The 24462-nt window shown below is 47.4% G+C and overlaps 1 protein-coding gene across 1 annotated transcript in view; it reads left to right on the top strand.

The window, feature by feature from the left end:
- Positions 1–24462, top strand: part of LOC142560507 (uncharacterized) — a 174279-nt gene that overhangs the window by 47407 nt on the left and 102410 nt on the right. The window contains exon 2 of the mRNA XM_075672666.1: positions 1410–1487. Within this exon, the coding sequence (XP_075528781.1) occupies positions 1410–1487 (78 nt within the window). The remainder of the gene's footprint in view (positions 1–1409; positions 1488–24462) is intronic.

The following is a 24462-nucleotide window of genomic DNA, read 5'->3' as shown; positions in this document are numbered from 1 at the left end:
TGGTGCTGACGAGGGCCTTCAGTCACGCATACAACTGGAAAACAAGAAGAAGGAAATAGACAGCTGCCTGCATTCCAAGGACGGCCTGCCGCTAAGACGGTACAAGTCTAGCGAGGCGACACCAGGGGCTGAAGACATATTCACGAAAAGGCAAACGCATCTGCGCGTTCCCGACACAAGGTCTGCCCACGGAACGAAACGCCATTCCGAATCATCGTTGCTGTCGCGGCACTCAGGCATCCGCCTCTCTCTTATTAACGTCTCAGCAACGTTTTCTTTTTCCGCACCGCGTGCTGACAGAGCCGTAGCAAGCGCACAAGTCGGGGCACACAAGGAGACGTCAAGCGGGAACGCGAAGCCGCCATCGGCTCGGCTATCCGAAGACGGTGTCGTGAGGCTGTACACGTTGTCGTTGTGGAATGCAACGGCTCCTCGCAACAACCACGTGGGCCGTCTTGCGCCCCCCCCCCCCCCCTCCCGTCTTTTGGCCTTCCGTTTAATACCAGTTGTCATCGAGTCCTCGGTTCTCGGTCGACATTTATTAATAATTGCGCCCCGGAGTTGCCGCGATTCCAGGCGGCGCACCTCTTTCCCACACCACACCCTTCCCCCTTTTCCCCGATCCCGCACCGAGCGAACCCCCACCTTCACTTGCCGAACCTTTAAAGCTTCCCGAATCCTTCGTATTTCAGTGAGTCTCGCCGCCACTTTGATTCATTGTGTGATCCCTGCTTTGATTACATTTTTTTTTGTACACGCTCTCTTCCCAGCTCCGACGCCACAACACTGCTGCCTGTGAGCGCTTCACGATCAGTGTCGTTTTTTGTCCCTAACTTTTAGTTTTTCGTTCCTAAGCACAAAAATGCCGGACTCGAGGCGTCCAAGACTCCTAACGCCCTCTCTTGGTGGGCGTCTGCTCGGCGCTGCGTAACTGAATGGACTCCACAGTTAAAAATACATTGAATCTTTCGAAAAATTGCAGTTATTGATTAGTATCTGATTGATATTTGAAAAAAAAAGACTTATTACAGAACCTTTTCGGAAATTTCGAGCACAGTGGTAATAACGCTGTAGGTTCCTGAGCAGTTTGATTATTTCACTGACACCTCATTGAACTAACCAAACGGCTCGGGAGTCTAGAACGTTATTACCACAGTGCTCAAACTTTCCGAAGATCTTACCACATGGGTCTATTGCAAATATCGATTGAATTCTAATCGATGGCAGCGTTATTTCGAGATATTCAATTTTTTTTGAAACCGCGGTGTCCATTTGGTTACGCAGCGCCAAGCAGACGTACACCAAGAGAGAGCGCTACTCTTCTCGGCCGCCTCAATTCTCGCATTTCTAGGCGCAGGTTCCGATGCACCGCACTTATTATTTTCGTTCTTCTTCTTCTCCTCGTGCAGTGAAAATGAACGCTCAGAGCCCCAAGTTGGACGCCGCTTGCCCTGCCCGCACCAGCAGTTTGTACACAACACACTCAAGTGAGTTTTGGCCCGCCCCCTCACCTCGTTGCACTCTGCGCATGCGCATTTTATATGCCCCCTCTCTCCCCTTTCCCCCGTGCGTTGCATTATTGTCTCTTTTTTGTGTTTCTTGTTCCGTTCTTTATCCTGTTCAATTCTGTGCTCCTGCTGTTTCTACCTGCCGCGCTAAGAGTTTCATGCAGTCACCAGTACGTTTCGTTATAGTGTACTATAGAGTAACTATTCTAAAGTTCTATCACAAGGACATTATAGTTTAGTGAAGTGGTGACGTTGCGGCGTCTCTCAAAAGCGTTCGCGGTCACGTGACGCTGCGGAGCCCTACCGCGGCTTCGCGTTTGGCTTGGAATGGATGGTTTTGTGTCTCTTACCGGCCTTTACCTTAAAGGCCAAGTACTAAAAGCAAAGTCAAGAGCGAGCATGATAAGTGCTCCTCTCACGTGCGCCCTACCGAGTTCCTGGGGACCGCCCTAAATGCGAGATACAGTGTATGCCTAGCGCGCAGTGCTTAATTTATCTTGCTGAAGTAAAAATAAATATAGCAGTCATTGCAGCCGTGACGTGGCTACGGTTGTTTCTGTTCGCTTAACAAATATTATACTCATCCCGCTGCTAAAGGGTCCACTCCTAAACGAGCTGCCTAGCTGGTACTAAAGCCAACTGAAACGTGTATAGTTCATCGACAGAATAAAATTAAGGATAGAACGACTGATTCATACCAATGCAGTATGAGTGCCTTAATGAGGCGTTTCAGCTGTAAATTGGTAGTGAAATAGTACGCGGATGTCTACCTTAAGCAGGCAAACGTACTGTATACATTGTGGCAAAGACTCACATCTTTCCGTGGAAAGTGTAAAAAAGATAGCTGTCGCCACAATCCGACAGAAGCCAACACGACGGTGTGTGAAACGCGCTGATTGCGCGTTTCACAGGCCGTGTCGTTTGCTCCTGTTAGCCGTAAAATTCTATTAAGTTTTGTTATAGGAACCTATGGCGTTGTAATAAGCTCGGGGGATCGACACCTTCGTACCTCGCGCGGTCTGTTGGTACGGTTAAGTTTTCGCAGTAGCGATAAAGGAGAAATGACGTGTAACTGGCTTATAAGGCAAAATGCACAACGAAGATTGCACCAAGGTGGGCACTTATACAATACCAAATAGACAGGTGTCCTTTTCTTCAAACATATTTAGGAAAAGTAAAGTACTACAAATCGTATTAAATAAATAAAATAATAAAATTAAATGATAAATTGGATAAATACTGTCTCGATATAAAAGGGTTGAGCACTTATCATTAATTAAGTTCACAGGGTAACGTTCGCGCGACTCTGTACATTTTTTATGCCAGCAAGAAGACACAACCACTGAAAACTGCGGTATATTTGTACTATGCGCTAAGGTCGCTACAAGGTCAAAAAAAAGAAAAAAAAAGAAAACGCTGGAGCTGCGATATCAAGTTGGTACGAGCTCATGACAGGTGTAGAAAAAGTCGCGCGCATGGTAGCAAAAGCACACATGGTAACAAAAGAGACACCACTTTGCGTTATAGTCTCATAAATAAGTAATAATCGCGAGGTCAGCCTGAAGCCAGAATTCTAAATATGTGGTGACAAAGGAATAGACTTTCCAAATAAGACAACAATAGAACCAAAGAAGTCAATAGAACTTAATGTAAGCCAAGCCAAATGCGAAGCTAATGTCGAAACATGACAGATCAAAATATGTGATGGGCTGTCCTTTTAATGCTATTGCACGAAAAAAAATCTAAATAAACTGCCTACGTGCCTTCACTAAAATTTTGTCTACACCGATATGTATTACAACTTTATTGGCCACTGCTAGTCCCTCGAAGTATTTCAATTAAGGCTTTACGGATATACTATCATGGACAAATGCAATCTGAACGGGACAATTCGAAGCACGAACATCAAATATTCTCTAGATTCGCTCATAAATTTTATACAATGATGTCACTCACTTTCCCACTACAGTGAACGGTACATGACACATCCACTTTCTAGTATGTCATGGCCAATCACAGAAATTATTTTCTCTATTTTGAGCATACACTACGTCCCGGTTGCAAATGCCCACGATAGTACTTTAAAGTCGACAAGGTAATATACAGTTTTTTTTTTTTCCAGCGTCGGCGTCCTTGCCGTGAAAACACGGCAGAACCTAACTGATCTTATTTTTAATCTTACTTCTTACTTTTCACTGAATAAGGAAGTAGTAAAAGTAGCGTTTGCGGTGAAATATTTTCTGTGCGTTCGAAAAAGCACCGTACCATCGACATATTATAAAACTATATTAGGCAACATGGCCTGTTGGTGACAAGAATTTTGTAAGAACACGCAGCTTTGTGAATCAGAATTCGGATCCTTCGTCTCATGTCTCCATTACGCAGCGTATGATCCGAGCAAAATAAATAAATAAACATATATATATATATATATATAATGCGACGTCCTCGTAGGGAGCGCCGTTCTGATATTAAAAAAAATAAGATAAATAAAGCAATAGTGCGAGGTTTAACATAATTTCCCAATGTTTATTTTTCTCAAGTTAAGACTTACAGCTAAATTTGCAGGAACCAGACTGGGAACAGATGGCCCGGGCTACATAACCCGTAGCAGACAAACTAGAGCGCCACGATTCTTTCTAAATGGGGAAGCAAGAAGTTCTCAAACATAAAAACAAGCAGCATAAATAAGAAACAAGGGTGCTAAGTTTTTTTATTTAATAAGCATATGTTATGCTTTTGTGGTAAAAAAAAAGAGCACCTATTTGTGTGTTTTAGAGCGAGTTCTAAAACACAAGAAAAATGACAGCCTTCTTGAAAAAAAGCTCTTCAGACGATACTGCTAATACGGCTGCCTCGGCGCCGACAAGGCTAACTCTTGGGTTAACGGACCTGAAAATAAAGTTAATGCCTCAGTATATGACACTCACGCTGCAGGTTTTCAGCCAATGTCTATCAGTTTTCAATACTAAAGCAGGGATAGCAAACTGCTATTCTCCATTCGTTCCGCATTTTTTTTTTGTGCGATCTCTGCTCGAGGCTCTGGCACTGCTATATCTGACAAGAAGGCGTACCACTGTCTTACGTCCCTGGTGACTGCACGAAACTCTGCGGCCCCTCTGGTTGCTACTGCCGCTGCTGCCTGTGTGCACCGACTCGGCAGTTGCGTGCACACGAGAGGGCGTGAAAGCCCGCACGGATCACGACTTGGTAATCAGTCGAGACGGACTCACTCCTTACCTTTCTTTTCTTCGCAATGAACGCCGACTGTAGGACGGAGGCCGACCGACATAGAGCGCGTCGGTTTGGAACAGCGACCGGCATGTCGCCTGTTCGCAAACACAAAGTGAACGCGTGAAATTAACTCCGCGTCGACTTTTCGCAGAACTGATATGAAGTTCATTTCGGCACATCTTGGAGGACAGGTTTCGACGAATATTACTACACGCGTCTTCTTTAGGGCCATTCCTTCCAAGATGAACCCGCATCAGCTAGGCCAATCACTGGTCCTACTCATTCATCCGGAGAAGCGTGACGTGATACACACGTCGCAGTTAGAGGCTTGGTCGCGCTTTCGATTTTGTAAGCGAGACATTTGCTACTGCGCCATACGGAGTCCTCGCACGCTTACTTTCGCACACCTGAGTTTAGGGAGTTTTGTCCCGCAACAGTGTATCTGCTATTGTGGCGAATTATAGCGTTTTGCGTTTCTATCACGACCTTTGGCATCTTTGCCCATGTTTTTACCCTATTTGGTAGCATTTCGAAGAAGTTTACAAAGCAAAAACTAGACCTTGATTGATGAGTGAGCGCAGCTAGAAGCTTCGGATTAATTTTGTCTCACTGCGGTTATACTACGGCCTGTGCTATAGAACGTTGATCCACCCAACGATCCGCCTCGACCCGAGAAGTTGATGGCAGCGCCGTCTATCAAGAGAAGTGGTTACTGCATCTCACTGACACCTCAAGGCAATTTTTATGAACAGTAGTGCCTTCTTCATCCGAGGTGCAGCGTTGTGCTCAACTCAGTAGAGTGGGGGAAGAGATTCGAGTCGAGGATCGTTTGACAATGCGGAGGTAAGACGAAGCCAACGGGTGTTTAGGCTTCATCGGAACGTGGCTGGAGCAGCCGGACAATTCTACCCACGCCGTTGGTGTGAGGAGCGGGACGTTACAGCTTCTGAAGCACCGAGTAATACATAATAAATCGCCGCAGTCAAATCTTGGACAGGACGGACCGTATTCTCCATTTCACAAGTCGTTTGCAGGGCTTCGGCAGGTACGAGCTGCACACAGGCAATATCGTTGCGCAACGGAATATAGTTCCGGGCGCAACTGTCTCATTAATGTCAGGATTAGAGAGTTTTGTTTTTGCTTGGCACATGATAACGTTGCAGCGACGCGTGACATGCTGGGACATTTGCGCGTGCGCGGCGTATACCACGAAATGAGCAACCGCTGAGCAGACGACGCGGCGCGGATGAAAACACATCTCGAGGGGCCTCCTCTGTGGCTAGGAAGCCCTGCAGCTTCCACAGTGCCGCAAACGACCTGTGAGATGGAGTATGGAGGCACGTGGTTTTCATTTCCCGGATGTTACTGTTCTTTTTTTTTTTTCGTTGCACAGGAGCAGTGAAGCCTGCTGCGGTGTCAGGTCGTCCTGGCATTGATCTGAGCAGCTTTTTCGTACAACGTGAAAACACAAACTGCACAGACAAAGTATTAGTATTCATGTGCTGCACCTGCGAATAGTGACCGCTTTTTTTCTCTCATTTTCACGGGTTACGTAAACGTTAGCGGTCGGCACTAAGTACGCCGTGCGTCTGACTGAAAGCAAGCTCACGTGATGGCGCGTGAGGTTAGTCATTGGCTAACTGTACGGGCGCAGAAGCCTCGGGTTCTTTCATTTACATCTAACCTGGGGCTCTGTTGATCTTGGGAGTGTTACTACTCATGCAGCAAGTGCAGTTTGTTTTGTTCCTGCCGCAAGCAGGGCATCTCTGTATGCAGCAAATCTTCGTTGGGAAACTTGCGTCCAAGGGTCACACGCGCACCGACGGACACGCCTTTGTACATACGAATTAATATACTGCATCATCCCGAGCAAGCTTATGAATTCAAGACGCGACAGAACGTGAGACAATCGCCATTGGGGCCTGTAAATAAGGCGGGCATGTTTGTTGTAATTTTGCAGTACTTCTGCGAGTGCAAGTTTCGAGACCACCGTGGAAACAGCTGTTGCTGAAGCAGTGAACTCATGTGCAATGTCTTGCGATTAATGAGAAGAGCAATCGTACGGGTTGGCAACTGGCAACCGTGATTAGAGGTGTTTTAGCGCGCTCACGTCATCTGACTAAAAGGGCATAGGTACGGGCTGCGAGTACGAATACCGTTAATAAACACCACAGTAATATCGCAAATTACACGCCTAGCTTTGTCACCCGTTTTAAAGGAGCGAAACTGAAGTTATTCTTGTTGATAAAAATGAATTGTGTGGTTGAGCACCGCATCTGGCGCAATTGCTGCTTCATTTTCGGTATTTCCATGGTGACGATGGTTAGTTGTACCGACTATTGAGGCTGATTGCGACTTCAATGAATTTTAACTGTGTCATTCGTGCAAACTTTGACGTGAGCACAGAGTGCTGCACTTGCCATCTGCTTTGCATCGCGTGTCGTGCGGAAAGTTCGCTGGTTTAGTGGAGGGGTCGGCTTTGGGAAGTCTGATTTCTGAAGCAAATATTGTGTTTAACAATTTATTTCTTATAAAACGCGCCACTCAACTCATATTGCCGGTATGTTGTTGCTCTCGTTCCGAAGTATACGCCTGACTCGTTGTCTCCGTTAGGGTATTATTGTGAATCGGAACATTTATGAACAGCACAGCCAGCGTGTGCGTCACGTGAGCGTTTCTTGAACCAACGTGCACTTCGTTGCATTGTAACCTGCTATTTTGCATTTCGGCAAATTCAAGAAAATAAGATATCTTCTATTGATTGTACATCACATTCTTTTACCGGAGCAAATGTCTCGGACTCGGCATTACTCGCCTTAAGTGGCACTTGGCTTTTATATCATAATAGCACATCTTGGAGACACTTCTTATACTCCTGTGCGGCATACGCGGCTTCTGTGTCGCATTGATCTTGAAATTCAGGCGTTGGCTTCGGCTAATGCCAAGATCCGCAAGCTACAAAACAGTTATCACCGTTGGCGTATTAGCATACTACTCCCAACGTCGGCTCAGGCGTTCCGTTCGCTCCCGCCATATACCGGATGTAATCAAGACCAAGCAAACTATTTGTTTCGACAGGAGATTACTTTTTAAATGTACGAAGTATTGCAGGAGGCATCGTGCGCTAGAGGGATACCAGAGAGAAAGAAAAGGTAAACTGTGATAATGAATCTGACATACGAAGCCTCCTGTCAGGGTAAGAGGGGATTTTTGTTTTGTTTTGCTATTTTAGGTGTGTAAAAGGGCTGAACTTAAACAAGTTCCTTGAGCTTTTGTTGTGCCAGAACGCCCCAAATACAATATAATGCGTGGAAATTCATGAGGTCACACTGGCGTACCGGCGTTGGAGTTAATGCGAGAAATTAAGAAAAAAGATGGAAGCTTGGTCTACATTTTCCAGAATAACCTAAATTGCCTGGACTTCTTCAGTGTGCTCTCAAAGTACGCCTCGAAAAATTATCAAAATTTGCAAGGTAAGAACTGTGGCTCGCTTAAAATGCAATGTAGCTTTTTACAACCGGCAAACGTTTAACTGAACTCGGCTAAACATTCTTAAAAGTGTCATGGCGAACTGGCGCGCGAATATCCCGTTGGTGTCGACATCCATAATTCGTTTCCCGTTTCCTTTCTTCTTTTCTTTCCTGATCTACCAAGGTTTTTTCACGACAGAGTTTGTCGTTTTAGTTCAACCTAACGTGCCTCTTTAATGTCCCTTTGAAGGAATATAGCAGGGCACAAACAACACACCTTGTCGCCCTCTATGGGGCCTTTTTCTTGCGACCCGGCCGGCCTATCTTTCCGAGCAGCCCTTCGAAACATTTCGCTCGAGCACGCGTAGCCCATTCACTTCCTGCCTTCGCGCAGCTTATCGCAAATCCCGAAGTCACGACTCTTCTTTGTGTGAAGGGACCAGCGCGCGGCGTTTTGTTCTCGCGCTCACGCCGCGGGGACGTCAAGAGGATTAGTCACGTTTTGGTCGTCGCAGCGGCGTACGAGCGCGATTTCGCCATCCTCGGCCGGAGCGCCGGCCCAGGGAGAGGAGGTGGGGAGCGGCACGCGAATGTTTCGGCGAGGCAACCTGAGCTCGTCGGCGTCTTCGAAAACTCTCTAAACGAGGGCGACATCTGTTTCCCCAATCCCTACCCCCATCGCAAATCTCCCCAAATCGTTAATTTACCCCAAATTCGTTTCCTCCAAATGCACACGTAGCTCCCCAGGGAGAGGTGGTCGGGAGCGGCACGCGATGTTTCGGCTAGGAAACCCGAGCTCGTCGCCGTCTTCGTAAACTCTCTAAACGAGAGGGATGTCTGTTTCCCCCGATCCCTACCCATCCCAAATGTCCCTAAATTGTTAATTTCCCCTAAATTAACTTCCTCCCAATGCACATGTAGCTCCCCAGGGATAGGAGGGAGGGAAGGGCACGCGATGTTTCGGCGAGGAAACCCGAGCTCGTCGCCGTCTTCGGAAACTCTCTAAACGAGAGCGATGTCTGTTTCCCGCAATCCCTACCCCCATCTCAAATTTCCCTAAATTGTTAATTTCGCCTAAATTCACTTCCTCCTAATGCGTAAGTAGCTCCGTGCTAAAGTGACAATTTTTGTTTTTCTATTTCGCGAACTTTCCTCCATCTTGCGGGCTTCACCAGAATTGATTTGCTACATTCTCTCCTTTTAGAGCGGTGTGTTATAAGCTATAAGCAGTAATGGCCGCAAGTTTTCATAAGCGTGCGCGAAGTCAGATACTGAGCACATTATTGTTATCTGATTATTCTTCGGGGGTGTGCAAGTTATTCTTTTTTTTCGTGCCTTGAACGTTACAGATAGTGAGTGTTCTGGTGACGCACGCTCTGAGTGGACGTTCAAATGTAGCTGACAAGTAGCGCTATGACGTAATATATTGTACAAGTATCTATGCATGAGTTAGGCGATGTTCTATTACACAGCTATCTTTTCTTTCTTGCCTTTATTCCTTTTTTCTTTCGTTTGCTTATTGTTTTTTACGTGCCTTAGTAGACTGAATTTACTTTAGGCGATTAGGATAACCGGCGCTTCGATGAAATATATTCCCGGGATCTCATCAGTTAATGTAAAGTAACATCAAAAAGGGCCACTGTTCAAGTATGAATTATGGTATCTAAAGAAGAAATGGCAAGTTTTCTTTTTTCAAACAATGCGCAGAGGGAAGAAACGTGAGTGACATTGGATAGCCTGACATCGTAGGGATTGAATGAATGTTAAATCCGTAAGAAACGAGGCCTGGCATTGGCAGGAACGAGGCGTATGCAGTAATTGATAAGCAGGGAAATGTCATCGGCTAATTCACCGATATGCTTTTATATTGAGCTGGGCAGTGAACACAAAATTCCTAGTCTCCCCGCTCATACGCTGTTGGACATGGAATTCCTATAATCGTGATTACGAATTAATGAAGGAGGATATTGCAAGATATGTGCAGGGGAAGATATTCTGCTCGAAAAGCTCGCGGATCTCGATAGGCATTGGCTCATGACCTTAAAAATATCGGACTTTAGGAGAAGCACAACTGTACAAATTATCAAAACAAAATAACAAAGACTTGACCTCTGTCAACTGAACAAATCCTGGCTTTAAGAAAGGTTACCGAGCCACACGTTGTACTCATATCAGTATTCATGTTATTAAGAAATCTAGAGCATTGAACGAACCCCTATATATGATCTTCATAGATTCCGGAAATGCATTTTATTTAGTAGAGATACCAGCAGTCATGCAGGCCGTAAGTAGCCAAGGCTTCAAGGCAACACAGTTGAGTATTTTAACAAACACCTGCAAGAGTGCCATGGCTGCCATGTCTTTTTAAAAGCGGAAAATTAGGATGAAGAAGAGAGTGCGAGAGAGAGGAAGAAAGAAAAAGATGCATAGAAAGGCAAGGAGGTTAACCAAGGTAAGAAGGGCGTTGGACAAGGATACACAATATCTCCGCCGTTATTCACTGCATACTTGCTAGACGTTCTCAAAATGTTAGGATAGCGAACAATTAGGTGCAACTAATAACAGGGAATAGCTCAGTGGCGTGGGACATTGCAGATGACAGTGTCCTGTGCAGCAGCGCAGGTGGGGATCTACAAGGACTTATCGAGGACCTGAACAGGCAAAGTATAGGGAAAACTTTGAAGATGTTTAGTAGCGCTTCACGATGATACCAAAGAGTGGAAGCCTAGGCTGCATAACATGGCGATAGATGGATAGAAACTTTATTGCAATGGAAAAGATTTGAAAGAGGGGTGGTCGGAGCCTCTCAGTCCAGGGCCCCACTGGCCTCTGCCGCCTTCCTGACCTGGCTAATTAGGGACTTTTGTCCTGCCAGGTCGGAGCGGGCGAGCTGTGCCTCCCACTGCTCCATTGTGTTACTGGTATTTGGCCTATGAGGGTGCTTAGTGCACACCCAGGTTATATGTATTAGGGTAGGTATGCCACCGCACCAAGGACAGTTGGCCCCATAACGAGTGGGATACATGGCGTTTAGCAGTATTAAATGGGGGAATACCCCGGTCTTTACTTTACGCCAATCGGCGGCCTCTTCCCCGTTAAGTTGTGGGTGAAACGGCGGGTATTTTCTGCGGACTACGCGCTGATGAGCAAGGATGTCTTTGGCATTTAAATTGGTGGACTTTTTGAGCGAAAAAACGAAGTTTCTGATTGATAGTAAACCACTTGAATCAGTGAAGGGGCATCCTTATCTAAGCCAAGGATTTACACGCCCTCCCCATCGTGAGAGGGAAATCTGCTGCATATAGAAAATGGCTTGGAATTCCTGAGCCAGGCCAGCTCGAAATCGTGAGCACAAGCTCAACGATGCCGATGTAGCTCAAATCGAACACGCTACAGCCCACCGTTATGCCGCGCGGCTGCCGCGAGGTGCACAAATTTTAACGTCTCACTTACCAGGAGAAGAGAGGAGAGAAAGAAAGAAAGAGTGAAACGAGACCGCGCTCTCCACTTTCCTAGCACTTCCCTTCCGTGCTTCCCGCTATTCTGGGGATTCCCTTGCGTCGGCGCTGTTTTGGAGTCTTGCCCTTCCGACTTTCCCGCTGAGGCGATGGCTGCCTCTGCAGCGGGTTTGAGGAATGTTCAAGCCCGTAAGCAAGGTGTTTTCGAAGCTTGGCGTTTTCCTGTATTCGTGAAACACCGAAATCAATCAAGAGCCGATGCCCCGTTTTGTTTTGGCGCTGTGTTTGCTACTGCGTCGTGCCCTTTTCCCCAAAGGTCGAACGCAGAATTGCTAGTGGCCCGTCAGAGCACAATGACTCGCCAAAGCTGGTCTCTTTTTTTATAGTACGTTAAGACACTCACTCTCCAGCGCAAAAGAACCGGAACATAGACAGACAGATGAACGCACAAACCAGCGCTCTCTCGATGCTAAGGTTTTGAGGATGAACAGGATACCGCAAGTCGCAAGCCTCTGTGCTCAGGGTGTGGCTTGACTTGGCATTTAAAACGCGGGGTTTCCAAGTTAGTACGTGCAGACGTCTTCGTCGCAAGCGCAGATAGCACTTACTGTGCGTGAGGCTAGCGATTCGCGAGAAGGCAGGTGGGTTTCGGCTCGGCAGCGTTCCGTGGAGGGAGGAAAAAAAAACAGGGAGGCTTTCCCGGCCCCGTTCCCGCTGTTCCTTTTTTTCTCTCAGTCGCGGTGGCGCTGCTGTAGCGGCTGCTCAGAAAATAGCGGGAAGCGACGTCCGAAACAGATAGCGACGACTCAGCGCTATTCTTTCCGAGACGCGGCACTCACGGCATCTGGCGGCGAATGCGCGAAGCGCGTCGACGTATTTCGGCGTCCCGCGCTTTTTCTCGACGTTGTAAGAGCGAACGCGTGGCTTCTGGTTTGTCAGCCAGCCTCCTGGTTACATTTCCTTTTACGCTCGTAGTTTTGCGGTGCCTTGTGCGGTAGAGCACGCTGAAGAAGCAAGAATAGCGATGGAATTTAGTAAATGCGGTCTACTTCAGGGCTGCCTGCGCCTTGAGTGGGTGAAATAATGCGAAATGTATATCCAGTCAAAGACGAAAATTACGCCAGCAGGAATTTAAACTTCGAGCCGTGCAATTTAGGCTGGGACATTCGAAGAAGTACCTTTTGAGCCTGAACTGGGCTTCACTGTATACTGCACGCCATACTGTGCTGTGATAGTGTGCAGCGATTGTTGCCGGCTGTGATAGTTCGTCCTCTCTCTCTTTCTCCCTCTTTCTCTCTCTACTTCTTATCTTTCTGCTTTCCCATTCCTCGTTCGCCTGCGAGAAAGGCAGCAAGTCGGTTATGCATACTGGTTAACCTCCTTGCCTGCGCACTTTATTTCGTCTTTCTCTCTGGACAGCGAGGCAAAGTTATTTGGGCTACTTAAGTTGAAATGGGGAAAAGCCTTCGACATGGTCTCCATTTGAAATCATTCAATTTATTTCCCAACGTAGATGCATGGCAGATTGTACTATTATGCCAGAATGAAACGAGAAAAGCATACTAAAAACACATTTATATGTCCATATTATTCGGTGTATGAGAAACTTGCGTGGTACCTTCATAGGAACTTAGTATGGCGGCTATAGCCACCGTGGTGTCGTAGTGGCTTCGGCGTTATGCTACTAAGCCCGAAGTGTGCGGTATCAAATCCCGGCCGCGGCAGCCACATTTCGATAGGGGCGAAATGTAAAAAATAAAAAAAAAGAACCCACCGTGTAAGCGTGTGTTGCATGCACGTTAAAGAACCCCAGGTCGTCAAAATCGATCCGGAGTCTTCCACTACGACGTGCCTAGCTCATAATCATATCGTGCTTCTGACGCGTAAAACCCTGGATTTTTTTTTTAGTTTGGTGCCTGCAGCGCACGTAGCAATCAGTTGTGTTAAGATCATACATCGCGCTTTCAGATAAGCTTTTGTAGATCTCCTTTGTTTCGTCTAGCCCGCATTTCATTCCGCAGATATATCCCGAGATGAAAATAAATGACAAGTTTAACGGGCGTTTAGTTTGCTACTCCTCGTTTGCCTGTAACTGGTTGCAAGTGTGCATTGGGCAACAGTTTGAAATGGGACCCAGGGTACATGCGGTGAACTTGTGAAGGAGTAAGGTGGGGACTCTGCAAGGGCTGAGAAAGACTAAAGCAGCGGGAGTCATCCGTGCAGCAAAAATGCCACCGTGCGGTGTTTTACAAAACAGAAAATAGATACGAAGGTCACGCAGCAGCACTAGGATAAAAGAAAATAGAACAATAAATGCATCGGCTCTTCCTTCAGCGAGGATAGGTGGGCTGCGCTTTTGGGCAGCCCCGAACTCAACGACCAAACCCTGGCCGTCCAGAGTGCCCGCGATCGGGCCGTCAAGCTCGGCTTGGCGGTCCCCTACGTGGGACTAGCCGGGTGGCGCGGGGTCTCCCCTGCGTCTTCTCTGGACCGAAATAAAGTTACTTCACTCATTCATCACCTTCAATGTGGCATTCTGAAATGAGTCATTTAAGAACATACGGGGACATGAACTCCTCTGACACTTCCTGTTTTCATTAAAAGTTGTTTCATCATACAGGGGCGAATAATTACGATTTGCTTCCATGTTTTTATACTTCTCACAATTCATTACTAGATGAGGTCCTATCACTGAAGCAGTTATAAGAAAAACAGTTATAAGTATGCGTTGTACCTTTTGTAGGTGAGTGTTATATTTGAAACGTTCTAGCTAGTAAGGGGCAAGGAAAGTTTGGCTTGCTTATACCATTGTGAAGGCTTAGAAACTGCGTGCCAAAATAATCGAGAATGCTGCTTTCAAAGGTTGAAAGCTGTCTGAATGAAGCCAACAAGATCGGTGCAAGCCACTCATGGTTGGTGGAAATGTTCAGCTTGAAGTGAGCCAATGTGCAGGCTCATCCATAGGAGACGAATATGATAGAACAGCTGCTCAAATGCAATTGTTTTTCCAGAACGCTCTCGTCTTTCTTTCTTTCTTTCTTTCTTTCTTTCTTTCTTTCTTTCTTTCTTTCTTTCTTTCTTTCTTTCTTTCTTTCTTTCCTTGTTTCTTTCTTCAAATAGTTTTTTTTTTGTGAGTTCCCGAGTTCCTTGTAAAGCTCCACGTTCTCGTAGTACATAAATGTTCACACTGCTAGGGCTGCCCTTGCGATCAACATGGACATTATAAGCAAGCCCAATTTATCCTGCCGGCTGTTGTGACACCTGTTTGTAATAGTTCGTGGTTTTGAAACATTCACAATTGCTTTGTTAGCATGGCAGTGGTTCCCAGTTGTTCTCTGGCTTAATTTATGGCTTTTTTAAAAAAATAGAATCCTGGCCACGGCGGCCGCATTTCTATGGAGGCGAAATGAGAAAACACCGGTGTGCTTAGATTTAGGTGCATGTTAAAGAACTCCAGGTGGTCAAAATTCCCGGAGTTCTCCACTACGGCGTGCCTCATAATCAGAAAGTGGTTTCGTCACGTAGAACCCCATAGTTTTCATTTATGGCTTTTTCAACTACTGTATAGTTACTGTCCGCACGATTGTTGCAAATGTTGCCGCCAAGGATCTTGTGGTTGTGCGTGTTTTCGGTTCACCCAACCAGTACAGCCTTGGCATCCATCAGTGTGTCCGGCACTTCGGATGAGTGATCCGATGAATGGTGACAAAACTCGAATGACACGAGTCGTACCACGCCTGAGTCCCATATGCCACGCATGATATAGCTGGGCAAACCATGTTCGCGAACATTCAACTCTCGTTGCTATGAAGCTTAGCTGTACAGGCATGTCTCCATACACGCTCGCAGCCCGGTGCTTTCTTCGTTGCTTTGGCAGTTGGCTTCGTGTGTAAAAACACAGCGACATGCATGGAATTCTCGAATTGTGCGGCGTCAGCTCTCTCGAAGTCACTCAGGCGTTCGACTTCATTGCCAACCGTCTTCCCCGTTCTCAGATTAACACTTCTCTAACCCTCCACTCATACGTCATGCACCTCTTTCTCACAAGTTCCCATAGACGCAGCCTTTTTTTTTACAGTCTCACTAAGGGTGCGAGGTTCACCGGGGCTGTGTTGCCTAATGGTCTACGGACCTCCGATTCCACGCGCGGAAGTCAGGCAGGGTATGTGCCTCGTCGGTGCGACCCTATCCACTGCTACATACCTGACAGTCGGGAGGTCATCGAAAAGCAATTAAAAACCCGGCTCTCTTCTCTGCCTAAGGCACAACCGCTCTTCAACGTTCTGTAAGTTTCACCAGCCCTCGAATCCGTGGAATCTCAATTAATGGGAGGCCCACGAGCTTTTCGTTGGTCTTCGAAATTGGAAAGGAGGAAGCGAATGTGGCAGGACCGCGAGAAAGCAAATAAAAAAAAAAGGAAGACGAATGTCCCCCAGCCCCTACTACGATACCGTCCTATTCCAGAAGCGGCAACACGGGGCCACGGCAACCAGTCGATAGGCCGATTTTTTTTCGCGGAAAGAACCACTTTTGTCCTGTTGAAAGAGTGAGCCTGTTAAGGGTTGGGGGGTGTTGTAGGTTGATGCAACGCGTACGAGAGGTCGGAAGTAGGCGACCAGCAAAGAAGCCTGAATCGATGTGGCACGCGGGGACTGGTTTTGGGGGTGGGCCGGCCGCGCTCCATGCGTGCTTGGTTCGGCGGGCGCTTCCAAGCGTGCCGGTTTCGCGACCAAACTTTGTCGGAAAAACACCGAGCCCTCGCATTCCCGTATCAGCCTGTCTGCGGGACATTGGGTGGTTTCCCAAAGCTTTTGTGCGTGTTTTGCCTAAACACGTGCCCAGCGCGGCGCTAGCAGAGCAGATGGTCAGAGGGGTCCGAATTTAAAATGGTCACCGCGCTTGACCAAACCCGGTATGCCCCGCTTTGGGAGTCGAGTCCGACTGGTCATTAAACGTAGTTCAGCCTGGAACGACGCTTTCGCTCAGTTGCGCTTAACACAAGTTTGCGCTCCGAAAGACGAATCTTCAAACACCCTTTGCTAGTTGTTTGCGATATCTCGTGGAGGGGGGCAAGACTGTCGCTTGGGGAAGTGGTAGATCGACGATAGACTGCATTGATTGAGTGAACTGGATGAAAAGGTGACTGGACGCTGTCCATTCGAGGCACCCGTCCAATGAATTGGCGGCTGATCGGCTCATGCTTTGTAGTTATAGGGTTCTACTGTTTGTCCAGCTCAGCGAATGAAAGTACTAAATAATGGTGAGCGAAGGCTCGTCTGAGGCATTTACAAGTGAGTACAAACCGTGTGCAACCAAGCGAGAGACCTGACGTTTTTTTGAAGCAGTGTGCGTCACAGTGAACGCTAAATGTTTGTGTGGAATTCTCACTTCACTTGCGAGAAATTTTTTTGTAATATACGGTATAGTTGAACAAATAAAGAAACAGTGACGTAGTCTGCAAAACATGGTAGTGGTTCGAAAGGCACTTTAATCTATGTCCTTGCTTCGACTGCTTTGCCACGAACGCATCAAAACTGCAAAGAATTCAGTGGGCCCATAAGTTATTAGGGACCACTCGTAAAGGAAGGAGAAGGTCCTGTCAGCTGTGCCAAATTTGTCATGAAACCACCAATGCCACTGACGACGCGGCTGCTATTATTATACATACTAATCTTCCTGGTCGTTTTCTCTGACTACTATATGGCTCATTTCTTCTTACGCGCAAGTCCACATTACAAAATATGCCACGCTGCTTTTTGCGAAAGTTCACTGACACGTAGGCTCTCCCTTGGCACCGTGATGGTTTAGATGAATGCTTGAATCCGAGTAGCAGGGTTGCTCCGAGAATTTCTTTATGCCAGAAATCAGGATGAACACGGTTTGCACGTGACACCTTTCTCGCTGGTAAATTCAGTCACCTTTTGCTTCAGATCTCTCGAAATTTGCGGAAACACGATACGTAATTTCGTGAGGTACACTCAACCAGCGCGACTTTCACCGAGCGGCTGCTTCGGAGCATAAGATTTTCTTTTCAGAGGCCAGCGTGAGAGCGTATATATATCCACATTTTAACAAACCACGGAGCCCGCCTTGTTTACAAGTGAAACATTCCTCCGGGTAATCCAAATCACCGCCCGAACCGTCTATACTTTCCGAACGTACCACCGAAAACAACCTTAATTTCACTTTCGCACAACCACGAAGTTCGTTTTAATCAAAATCGAGTCGGAAGCGAAGCTTCGAACCGCACGCTGTTATTCGCTCTCTAGCGAAGCGGTACAAGTTCGTTTCGTGGTCGGGTCCTCCCCCCCCCCCCCTCATCTTCCTACCCCCCGAAAAAAACCGAAGCCACAATGAATTACACGGCTCCCTTTTCCTTACCAAGAACTTGCGCAATTTGTCTTCTGGCCGGCGTCAGCTGTTGTAGCGACGTGTAGTATATTTATACACTACCAACCTCTGGCTTCCAAGTAGCGCCTGGCGTTCAAACCGCACAAGTGAAGCGAGAACGCACTCAGCGAGGAGGAAGGAGGCACGTATACACAAAAAGAGGAAGTTGTAGTTCTACCGAGCTCTCAGAGATGGCGCGACCAGTCCTGTGGCGTGAGAGGGGGGGGGGGGGCAAAAACGGGAGAGCTCAGGGAGTCGAAGGGGTCGCTCGGGAAGAACGATGGAGATTAAGGTTGCAGCTCGGGTTCACTTCTTTCCTTTTTTTTTCTTCTTTCTCTCGATCGCTCGCGCGGGCACGTTCCGGCGACCGCAGTTAATTAAAACTCGCGCTTTACGCTAACCTTTCCGACACCCTCCTCGCCCGCAAATTAATTAATTCGTTAATAAATATTTCCGGCGCCGCGACTTCCGTTCGCGCTTTCCTTTTTTTTTTCTTTCTGTCGTTCGTTCTAGCTCGTTTGGCATACACGACCAAGCGACGGTACTAGCGTAGTTAGTTCCCTTTTCGGGAAACTGTCCCTCACTCCGTCGTTTGGCGTCGTTCGATACGTTTTCGTCGCCGGGTCTTTCCGTTTCCACTCGAATCGGCTGTCACGACGCTTCACTTGCGGCCACGCGCACTCTGCGCCTTTTCTCTCCGGCCGGTTCTTTCTGTTCATCTGATAATCCCCTTTCTTGCGTTTTGTTATATCGCTTCCCGAGCGTTACAAAGCCGTATTTATTATTATTTTTTTTTATCGAGATAGGACACTCTGGCTTTCGGAGGCGCGTTTTTTTTCTTTTTTTGTCGAGCATAAAAAATGCCGATATTGAGGTTTCCACACTTTCAGTTTAGCGTGCGCGAAAAACGTTTTTGTTTTAATGCTCGAAGCATCAGCGTAACTTTTTTTGCGCGTCAGCAGCATTGGCGTCGGTTGTTCTTGCTGATTACGTTTGTTCTGCGCAGTTTGCTTTCCTTTGTTCCTTTTAAGCGTGAAGACGTTTTTTTTAGCGTCTGCGTTATTACGTGCTTTATATCTCGTCTGGTCGTGGCTAGAAGGGAGTCAAAAAAAATTTTTTTTTTCGCGGGGATCGCACCAGCGGGCAGCAAGTCTTTCTTTCCTTGACAATTGCTGACGCATCACCGAGCAACGCAGATCTATCATCTTTCGTTTTCTTTTTCTCTTGTGGCCCATCGTTCACAGTATTTTTTGTTGTCGCAGGCGAGCTTTTAATGTGTCCGGGCAATTAACGCTTTACTTAAAGCTTCAGCATTTTATCGCGCGACGCACCATACCATACCGTAGCCTTCGTTTTTCTTTAATTTGTTATTTATTGGAGCCCACACGTATGCAGCGTGAGCGTCACATGTTAATCATGTACGTGTAAATTTTTAACCGTTGTTATTTTTTTATCGCAAGCGCTTTTATGGCCGCGTTGTAGTTGGGATCTCTGCTTCGTCGCTGGCCGTTGCATTGAGCAAACTTTTTTCGTGCCGTCAACGCAAGCATGGCGCAAAGCTTAACGTGACAACCTTGACGCATGGGACTAAATAAATACATCCGACTAAGAAATCAACTCTCATGAAGCCGTCTTTGAGGCATTTTCTTCCCCTTCGTTTCTTTGGGTCCTGACAATTTTTAATTCATTGCCCTCTCACAAAGCATCTGATGGCTTGTCGCCTCCCGTCCATGTATTTTGACCGCTGCTGAAACTGTGCTGATAAGCGCGCCAGGCGCACAATCTCGCAGCGACCTCCACCTTACCTAAGCCCTGGGAGTACGCAGTTCAACCGGCGCTTTCTCGTCAATATGCGCTCCTCCCACATCTCCCCACCCCCGATTTTTCAGCGGGAACTGCTTTCAACTCACGAACGAAAAGCAAGTTCCCTCTTCCCCTAAACAGACGCCCATTTGCTCTTCAACGGATCCACGTGTACGCTTCCGTCAACACGTGATCACCGACCCACAATGTGTTGCGGCAGGTCTGTGCGTCATCTTCTATTATGGCCGAGTCAAATATCCGTTCAATGCTGATGCTGGGGCAGCCGGACGCCCGCGGACCGGTAGTATAGCCTGTTTTTGGCACTCGATTCGATCTCTCAGTCATTCGTCTTTTGCATGTGTATACCTTTCACTTTCAATCCGACGCAACTGTAGTGCCGGAAGAGCGTAGGAGAAGGAAGAGGTTGGGGATATGTCCACGGATAAGGAGGGGGACGTGATAAGCCGACTCGGGAATGGACACGTGGCAGCGGCAGTGGCCATAGTAGCAGCAAGATGCATCGTCGTTTTCACCCGAGTCGCAGGTTTTGCATTAGATGCAATCTGTTGGCCGTCGGCTAGCTCTCGTTGTGTCTGTACTTTGCAGTTCGAGATCGATGAGAAGGCACCTTATAAGAAAAGGGTCTTGCGTCGGAGGACAGTCAGTGCGTAGGATGGAGTTAGGGCCGAGAATTGGTGCGAGCGTTGCCGGTGGTAAGGCGTAAGGTTGAGAGGAACGAGAGGGGAATCGGTCCGGCGTTTCAATGAGCCAAATCGTCTGCTCTCTCGACCTCCTCCAAGGCGCCCACGGCGTTCTTCGACTCGCCAGCCATTGTGCTCGGAGTTCGATCTCCTTGCAGTTTGGGAGTGTAGTGAGCTGGCACCGATTGCTTATACCAAGCGCGTGCGTGCGTGTGCGCGGTTGCGGGGTGAAGTAAGAGAGGACACGGGAGGAGGTATAGACGGCACCCGCGAAGTGAACTGGTACTGCGCCCGTTTTATCGGCGGGCCGCAGTGGTTGCCTCATTTGTAAAAGGCGTCCGGTCGCCGGGGGGCGAGTTTCTATGCTTATTCTCGCAGGAGTTCGAAGGAGCTTCCCTAGGGACGAAGAACAGCTCGCGTCGCTTCCTGGTCGGTTTGTACACGTGCGAAGGATACGAAGAAAGAAAGAAAAAAGAGAAAGTACCAAATAGCACACGGATATTCTCTTCTTCGTTTTGTTGTTATTATATTCGTTTTGTGAGAATTTGAACTACTAAGGCGCTAGAAGTGAAAAGGTGAAACAGTTTGAAAGCTGTTTGAACATTTAATTTATTGACCCCTCCTTCCTTTTCTTGCGTAGTTCTTGGAACCCCCTCGATTCGGGGAAACAAGTCGCCGGCGTAGGTGCCTAGTGGGATTTTCCGAATTCAACTTCTGTTTCTGTTTTAGTTTCACCTGCGCTAGAACTTGCTTTATTCTTTTATCACATGAATTATTTTATACACCAAAGCATGAGCGATGGTTAGTTTGCTTACTAAGGCGCGTAAAAATGTAATCATGCATTGATATGTATGCAGCAAAATCGACCTAAATTGTGCATAGATGGATGCGCATTGGGATACTCGAAACGATGCAGCGCCTTTGCAACCACGCGTGAATATATATTCTGGAGCCTTGCTCTTCCTTCTAGCCTTCTCGGAGCTTTCATCCGATACTGCGTATTGAAAATAACGAGTACCCGTACGTGGGGGTGGGGGGGGGGGGGGAGGGGGGTTGTGTGTGCGTGTGGTGTAGTGAAACCTACGTGTATCAAGAAACTAACTTACGAATGCTGAACCGAACCAATTTGAAGTAGGTAATCTATTAAGTAATTAACGTTGGCCCTGCAAGCACTCATAGCTGAGTTATATGGTGATTCTGAGGACATTCCCACCTTCGTCACTTGGCCCCTCGTCATTTACTTCTATTGGAATGGAGGGGAAATGACAAGTACCTAGCATGTACGCACGCTCACAGAGCGGTGAATTTCGAATTTCTTGAATGTTCTCGCGATCCTTAATTAAGGCCATACTCTTTAATTTGCCAAGGAGAACAAATACATATAATATTTCTAGGCCTTTCACATTCACCACAGATTGAAGTTTCAACCATACAGCGCGAATGCACTCAGCAAGACGCAATATACGAGACACCAGGGCGTGCATAGAAATAAAGCCACGTTTTGTCAAAGTGGCTCAGTAACGTGTTTATGTACGTTTGCGAACAGCTCTACTCCAGGAGGTGTAAGGAGGTCTGGGATTTTCCACGTCTTGCGAACGGGCTGCCACCGGCCGAGCACTGGAACCGGGATTGCGTAATCATCCTGGGGAACGAGCACCATGCGTCTGTCCAAACAGTGCCCTACGTACTCCGGTCACTCTTCTCCGCGCAGTCGGTACGACGAAGTGTGGACTTCGCCGCGGAAGCGTCTCTCTTGGCTTGGGGGGGGGGGGGGGGCGGGGTCCAAGACGGTGCGCACCCTCGCTCCCCCGGGACGTCGACTCCCCTCTACAGGAGGGGTAGGGCACGACAGGGATTGAAGTGGGAGCGGCGCGCGAGAAGGTCGGTCCGTGTTTATCGGAGGAGGGGCGGTCAATTTCATGCACGAGCAGCGGCTTGTTTGGTTTTTGGAACGCGTGCTTCGGCCAAGAGCACTCAGCGCGTCGCCGCGGTCCCAGGGCGCCTCCTGCGCTTCCCCGTGTCTCTTCTCGCAGCAGACGTTGGTGCTTAGCGGACGCTGGCGCCATCGGCGAGGAATCCCTCGCGCGATCTTCTCGTCTCGCTGTGTTGCTGCTTATCTTTATTTAATTGTTCGCGAGGGCGGGCAAGACGCTGGTCTTCTGGAGGGTCCACTTTGCTTTGGAGGCGATGACGCAGCGATGCCGAGGGAGAGGTCTCGTAATGGATCGCGGTGGTGATCCAGCCCGCTGGCCTGCGAAAATGCGACGACAGCTGTGAGGATGCTGAGCATGAAGGACCAGCTGTGCGCGGCATTCCAGAGCAGAGCACTTCGCCGAGAGACGCCAGAACCGTGTCTTGGTGGCTTCATTTTTGTTCCTTATAAACTGTGACAATATGGGAAGTTTGGCTTCCGATAAGCCCGCTATCACGAAATTGTAGCTAACACATATGCATGCTTGGATGTGCAGTTTTTTATCAGGACCTTTATGTATTTAGGAAGTGTCTTAGTTGCAGTCGCTGGTTATGTGTTTGTTTGCGTTCGTTACGATTATGGTTATGCGTTTATGTAACATGCACACACATACGCACACACATACGCACACGCATAGACACACATGCGCACACACATTTTTCCCCACTTGGACATTTTTGAAGCGAACGCAATAAATAAATTGAATAATAGAAGGGAACGTCACGTGACAACATCAAACCAGATCCAAAAAAGAAAGACTCTAGGGGTATGCCTGGAATTCTGCAAGAAGCAGGAAGAGACAGAGAGATAGAGAGAGATAGAGAGAGCATCTTTATTTACAAGCGCTTCTTTGCCCGAGCCATGATCCATGGGACGACGTGGCATGCAAATTGTTCTTGGCCATCGCTCGTAGGTGTTTATCACGTTTCTCCGATGAAAAACAAATTTAGCATAAAGAGAAAATACCGAATTCTGGTACTGGTATGATGTTTGCTTTTTGTTCCATGCTAATGTAGTGAATTTCTCGCCTCAGATATTTTGTGCGCTCGATCGTCAGCTATTAGATCAGGACTGGTGGCTATACTCAGGTTTGTCATATGTCGTGCGTTAATGGGGCATTGCGTGCGATACGTATGGACTTGTAACTTCGTGTTTAGTTTTAATTGCGCAGTTCTGCTAGCAGGATTTGTCAAGCCTTCGTGAAAAGTATTGGCTTTCTTCCATTTTTTTCTCCTTTCTAGCGTTGTCTCTTCATCAACGATTTTGGAATAGCAACGCCCCTTTAGGAATAAAACATTCAATTTTATCGCAGATATTAAAAGCTGCAAGAGTCGTAAGTTGATGTTTTCTTTGTAGCCTATGCGGTTACTATGCAAGCGACACAGAACGAGCATGGTGGGTCTGTCAACATGTAATGAAATCTTTAAGACGCTGCGCGAGACCGTTGCGTATTCATTCGTTTCTTGCTTTTCTGCTTTGACAAAATATTTTAACTGTCATGCCTGCAAACAGCTCTCTGTGGCGCTTCTATTTCCAGTTTAATTGCGCTTTAAAACATCGTTCCGGAGAAATATTGCATCAGATAAAGTATTCGCTTCATTATAAAAATCACTGGCGAGGATGATCAACTTGAAGGTATTTTTTTTTTGTCACCGGAATCGAGACAGCTTGTTGCTGTTAGCGCTTTCTTTCACGAACCAGCCTCCGTGATTATCAAGCAACGCCTTCTCATGTTCCTAACACCAGTGCTCCTTGCATCATCGGTGTACTCAGGGTTATGCAGAAACAAAGTCGCCATCACAACATCTCTAGCCTGGTCTGGGGATCCTCTTTTCCTTCCTAGTTTAGGAAAGGCACTGTGGGCGGCAACCCGCAACAACAACAACAAAAAATAATAACCCCAGCCTAAGCAGGCACCGGAAAAAA

The sequence above is a fragment of the Dermacentor variabilis genome, chromosome 10 (genome assembly GCF_050947875.1).
Source record: "Dermacentor variabilis isolate Ectoservices chromosome 10, ASM5094787v1, whole genome shotgun sequence".
Taxonomy (NCBI): Eukaryota; Metazoa; Arthropoda; class Arachnida; order Ixodida; family Ixodidae; genus Dermacentor; species Dermacentor variabilis.
The sequence above is the reverse complement of the archived record's forward strand: the minus strand, read 5'-3'. Positions and strand labels throughout refer to the sequence as shown.